This window comes from Equus przewalskii, chromosome 7 (assembly GCF_037783145.1).
Source record: "Equus przewalskii isolate Varuska chromosome 7, EquPr2, whole genome shotgun sequence".
Lineage (NCBI taxonomy): Eukaryota > Metazoa > Chordata > Mammalia > Perissodactyla > Equidae > Equus > Equus przewalskii.
This window is the reverse complement of record NC_091837.1, coordinates 53,722,099-53,728,098: the sequence shown is the minus strand read 5'-3', so window position 1 is coordinate 53,728,098 and position 6,000 is coordinate 53,722,099. Positions and strand designations below refer to the sequence as shown.

Here is a 6,000-nt window from a genome sequence, read left to right as displayed (position 1 = left end):
GCTTTCTCTGAGATGAGAAGGGCTCTTCCATAGAGACCCCTCCAGGATGGGACAGGATCTCTCACTCAGGTCCTGGAGGTCTCAGAGATGGGACTGGGGAGCTATATTCAGTGACTGAGTCCTAAGAGCTGAGGCCTGTGAGTTTCAGGGAAGCCCAGTCTTTAGGGAAACACATGGCTTAAAAAAGGAGTCTGCTGGGCTGGGCGAGATGAGCACAGATCATAGCACCTTCCCTGATTCATCTGGACTATCTGAGGGTCCTGACCTTGGAATTTGTGCCTGGATTTTGAGGAGCAGCAGCACATATCTAAGAAGGAATTCCTCCTGAATCTCATATGTAGGGGCTTAGCAGACACGAAATTCAACGCAGAGAGGATTAATGGACTGTGCCCTTGTGTTGTAAGGCACCTCTCTATTAAAAAGTTCAGCATCCTGGGCTGTGATGATTGGCCCTTATTCTCTCTTAGACTTTGAACTGCTTAGGGCAGGAACTGGGTTTTGTGCTTTTCTCTTCCCCCAGCCTCTCACACAGAGCCTGGTCTACTCAGGGCCCTATACTTGTTTGTTGAATGATATTGAATTTGTTAGCCTCATTTCTGAGTAGAGTTTTGGGTGGTAGATTTCCCTTTTACCACAAACTGAAAAACTGCAACTCAGTACAATTACCAAATAACTACTAAATCAATACTTTACCCGTAAGAACAAATTATTTCTTAGAAGGCTCATATAAGGCCACAAGATTGACAGTAAAAAACACCTGTGGGTGTAATCACTCCTATTTTGGGTGTGTAAAAATGGTCAATTTCAGAATTTCTTTTACCTTATTTTAGTTTCTAGTATATCAAATGCCAATTTATTCATGCCACTTGGCATAATCTTCCCTCCGTTGTTTATCTTCTCATGTTGGTCAAATTTGGGAAGAATACGTATATTTTGTATAAACCAGGAGACTTTGCCCTGACTTTGATCAGGACTGGAAGGGAGGATCCGCTGATCCAATCACGAGGTGTTCCTGGCACCAGGAGCGCCCGTGTTGGGGCAGGGATCCCCGCAGGCACATCTGCGCTCTGCAGTGGGAACTCGGGCTGCCGACGCGGCGGGCCGAGCGGGGCGGCCAGGGCGCGCGGCGGGAGGGCGGGGCGCGCGCCGCGGGGCAGCGAGGGGCGTGGGAGAGCGCGCAGACGGGGGCCGGGGACCGCTTTCCTGCGAGCGAGAGCGCGGCGCGGCTGCCAGCGAGGGGAGGGGCAGGCTCAGGCAGCTCCCCAGCGGCTCCCAGAGTGATAAAACTGAAGAAATAACAAGGAGGGGCGTCTCGGCGTCTCCTGGGTCCAATCCGGTCTCAGGAGCGAACACGCTCCCGGGCAGGCAAGCGTGAGAGAGGCCAAGACGACTTAAAGACGAGCAGCGGCGAGACGCGCTCCTCCGCGCCCTGCGCCTGCCCGGGCTCGCGCCTCTCGGCACTCCGCCTCCTCCCTCCCCGGCCGCTCGCCCCGATGGCCGCCCCCGAGCCCCGGGGCTCCGTGCGCGGAGCCCTCTGCAGCCTGCTGCTGACCCTCGTGGTGAGTGCGAGCCCTGGGCGCGCCCAGTGCTGGCCGCCGCCCGGAGCCGGACTGGGGGAGTGGGGGATCCGCCCTGGTCCTGCGGGGGGAGCGGTAGGGGTGAAGCGGCCCCAAAGGTGAAGTCCGCGTTTCAGCTCAATCCTGCGGGACGGGAAGTAGCCCAAATTCGCGCCCGCAGGGGTGAGGATAGGAAACAAATCTTGGACGACGACTCGGGATTGAGCTTTTTGTTTGGGACATCGTGTTCGATTGTTTGAATTCGGGTGGCACTCAGGCTTCGCCGCGCTGTCGCGGGCGGGCAGGGGGCTGGGGTTCGAGCTCCTCCCCTGGCTAGTGATGGTGGTCGGAGCGTGTCTGGGGGAGAGGGAGGAAGAGTATTTGGTCAGATATATCAGGGTCCCTGAGTGAGCAAAACACAGACGTGAGATGGGGTTCAAGGGGCTGCCGCCCACCCCAGGGTCACCTGGGATGGGGACGTTAGTGAGTGGAGGGGTTGGAGCGGTGCCCCTGAGTCCTGGCGTGGAGCTGCCTCTGAAAAACGGCTTCTAGCTTTGCCTCCACTAAAGCTTATTCAGCATCTCACCCAAGCCGTCCACCCCCGCGAGCCACCTGGCCGGGGACGGAGTGTGCCTGAGGCACGGGGGTGTGGGTGGGGGCTGGATAAGGGCTGGGGTTGGGGTCGGTGGTGTGATGAGGCGGTGGGTAGGGGGAGACAGAGCGAGTAGAGTCAGGATGGGTGGGGTGGTGGGATAGGTGTCTGTTGGATCATAATTGTCCGGCTCCGAGGAGGACTGCACAGGCGGAGAGCCCAGCCTGGGGTCTTCTGTGCCCAGGAAACTGCGACGGAGGATGAGATCCGCCTGGAGACAAAGTTAGAGACAGTTCTCCGAGAACCGAGAGACTATAAAGGGAAAAATCGGGAACTGACGGCCGGATTACACGTGGAGCTTCAGACGGGAGCGGACTTGCTCTCGGGACGTGCTGTGGAAAGGAGCCGCGGACCCGCGACTCGCCCGCTTCCAAGGACGTGCGTGGGGTCCGGTGGCGGGAGGACCTAGGTGGCTCCGGAGTGGGTCGACTCTGGCTGCGCGGATTCTTGCTGCTCCTCCGCCCTCAGCGGGGCGAGTGAGTCCAAGCTGTGTCCTCTCAGCGAGTTAGGAATAATGGCTTGGTAGTTATGATATAAGATATATTTATGGACAAGGAATTGTACAAATGAGCGCGTCGACCTGCCAGGCAACTGTTCCAGCAAAATATCTGAGCTGATGGAATGACTCTTTACAAATGGGAACTGCCCTCAACGTGTATTCTTTTATGATATATTTGAAAGTGTTTCCAGCTTTTGTGGTTAAAAGTATGAATTTAGAGTTTTGTGTTTTCTCTGCGAAAGGGATTTGAGAATGGGGAGAAAAAACTGCGGAGGTGCTGTGTCCCCAAGATTTCCCGTATTCGCTGGAGGGGAGGGCATGGGAGTCAAGGAGCTCCTGGATGACGGGGTGGCGGGGAGGGTGTTGGAGTGTGGCAAGGCAAGAAGGTGCGTGTAAATGTACAAAGAGGTAGCATCAGCTCTAGTATATGACATGCTTTTTAAGGATTATTTTAGAAAAGGATTTCCTAAAATTTAGATTAAATGGTTTATCTGGAGACTTGAATACTGCAGAGTGTATGTAGAATAATTTCTTTCATCTGCAATTCCCAGTTTACAAACACCTTCAATTTCTGTCCAGATGAGTAAAGTAAGACCTCTGTCGACCATCGTCTATTTCCTTTTGACTCATACGACTCTTAGCTTTTTTAGTGTAGTATTAATGGCATAACATGTTAGAAACATAGTTTTCATTTTATGGATACCTCAGTGGATCTCTCAAAAACAACTCCTTGTTGGAAATGAGAGCTCTTCAAAACAAGCCGTTAACAACTAAACTGAGACTTTTAACACGTTGGCCCTCCCACTGAGCTGTCCTGTAGGTTGAGGAATCTTCCCATTTGCACTTTTCTGCTCCTGCATCTGCATCTGTTTCCCACCTCTCCATGTCCCGTGCAATCTAAACTGCTGCGATCAGAGATCAAACACAGTTCCTGATGATCCGCCCCATACACACACAAAGAAAAGGAAAAAAGGGAAAGGAAAACAAGGGAAGGAAGGAGAGGGGTAAACTAGAAAATAAACCTCGGACCCTTCCACCGTTGTTGAAAGTACCGAGTGTCTCTTAAAATGTTTCTCCTCTTAAGGTAACAAAAATTGCCAGGGATGGTGAAAACTAATTTGCATTAGCTCAGTTGCTCACGTGTTTTTCCGGCCTGTTACAGATAATGAAGTCCTGTTAAATATGTTTTTACTGTTGTTCACTGTATCAAATCAACTTTGGGAATTATATTCTGTTATCAATTATATATTATAAATGGTATGTACTTGGACACAGTTTATCATTTTGCTAAAAGGGCTCTTCTTCAAAAGGAGTTAAAAGTGTTTTCCTTTATAGCATAACATACTTCCCCTGGAGTACAGGAGTTTTACCTGAAACCTGTGTTAACAAATGGGGATTCTGTCTTTTCAGATTTTATAGCATTAATTAATGAGAATGTTACTCCTTTATCAGACTTTTTTTTTGATCTTGATGACATTTGACATTCATCTTTTAAAAATAAGAGTATAATAATTTCTATTATCTTTGGCATTAGTGAAAAAAAGGTTAAGGCAAATTAAGAAAGTAAATGAGAGCTAGTTTATTTCAAAACCATGATCTTAAGAAAGTCAAAGTTTTAGTATCTGTTTAGATCAGTGCTTTCTCAGCTACCTTTTTAGAATGAGATGGTTGATGTTCATGTTGAGATGCACCTAGATCCTGAAGCATCTTCTGAGTCACTAAGCACATGTAAACCCAAGCACATTTTTTGGTCCTGTTGTAATCCCCTTGACAGTTGGGATTCCATATATGGTATCTGTGATGATCTGTGGTTAATCATACTTTCCGTTTACCTGGAATCCCGTCTGACGGAGTTTGGTTAGAAGGAAATTTAGTAGAATCGTCAAAGTACTGAGAATACAGAGAGGTAAATCTTACAATGTACCTTTGAAGTGGAAAAAGTTTGAAAGGTAATAATATTTCCATCTCGCAGACAGCAAGTGTCCATAGCAGAAATGATGAATTTAAAATTCCATAACTGTTATGCTCAGTTAAGAAGATTCCCTTTATTTTTCAGATATTCCATAAATTTCTGATCTGTAGCTGCTTTTTCCTCTATAGGAAAACGGTGTCAGTTTAGAAAGTCTGCCTGGTGTATTCACTATAAAATTGAACAACAGCACAAAAGTGAAACAGTCGCAGCTAACCCCTCTAGTTTCACTCCTCCTTTGGCATTAGGTTTTTCTGTCAGGATTTCATGATTTGTATGATAAGCTTTCTATCATACTAATTGATAAACTTTGGATAGTACTGTAAAATGAAACAAAGCAGTTTATTTTTCCCAGACTACAGTAGACAATACTTTATATTATCATTTTTTAAAAAAACTTAATATGTTACATTTTAATTTAAAATTGCTTGCAACTGTGGGTTTTATAAGTCAGATATTTAAAGTTGCCTTGCAGGGTTCTCAATGAAAAGAATTTTTTAATAACTTAGTCAATCCATAATTCATCAAGCTTTAAAAAAATCTTTTTTGTATGTTGTATTTTTTTATTGGGCACTTACATAAACAAAAATTATTTTAAAAATACCTTTAAAAGGCATTGGTTCATCATTGCTATGTAATGATGCCTTTACATTTTTTACTTTATTTTCAGTAATATATCCAATCCCCACAAATATAGTATCAAATTACTTTATAGTTTGAAGAAGCAGGACATAACTGAAATCTATATTGAATATCATCCCTTTCAAAAATTATATTAATGAATCAATTGTACATTCTTTCCAAGGGTGTACTATACGGCAATGAAAATAAATGTTCTACTGCTGAATGCTTGGCATGGATAAATTTCACAAACATAATTTGAGCAAAGAAATCAATTTGCATACAATTAGCATATGACTGCATATATTTAAAAGCCAAAAATTGGTAAAATAAACCCCTGTCTTCTTTAGGGATACCTACACAAGGCATAAAATTAAGCAGAGGCAGAGAAGTAAATGATTGACACGAAAATCATCCATTAGTGGTTACCCGAGTTTTGGGGGTTGAGGGAGGGAAGAAAATGCAATTGGTTGAGAGGTATGTAGGGACTTTGAAAATAGTAATGTTTTATTTCTTAACTTTGGAGGTGAGGACCTTAGTGTTCATTTTATTATTTCTTAAAACTCACATGTATGCTATATATAGTTTTTGTATTTATGTTTTACGAAGAACATTAAAAAAAGAGAAACAAGCCATAGAGAGGATCAACAAACCAAAAGTTATTCTTTGAGAGTAAAGATGAACACTGCTATGATTGAGCAAG

General features: G+C 45.4%; 1 protein-coding gene across 2 annotated transcripts in view; it reads left to right on the top strand.

The window, feature by feature from the left end:
- Positions 1–1,064: 1,064 nt before the first annotated feature.
- The window catches only part of DSC3 (desmocollin 3), a 51,503-nt gene continuing 46,567 nt past the window's right edge, over positions 1,065–6,000 (top strand). The window contains exon 1 of one of the 2 annotated variants that reach the window (XM_008507644.2): positions 1,065–1,559. In XM_008507644.2, the coding sequence (XP_008505866.1) occupies positions 1,494–1,559 (66 nt within the window). In that variant the 5' untranslated portion in view covers positions 1,065–1,493. The remainder of the gene's footprint in view (positions 1,560–6,000) is intronic. The other variant, XM_008507643.2, reaches the window with a different exon arrangement.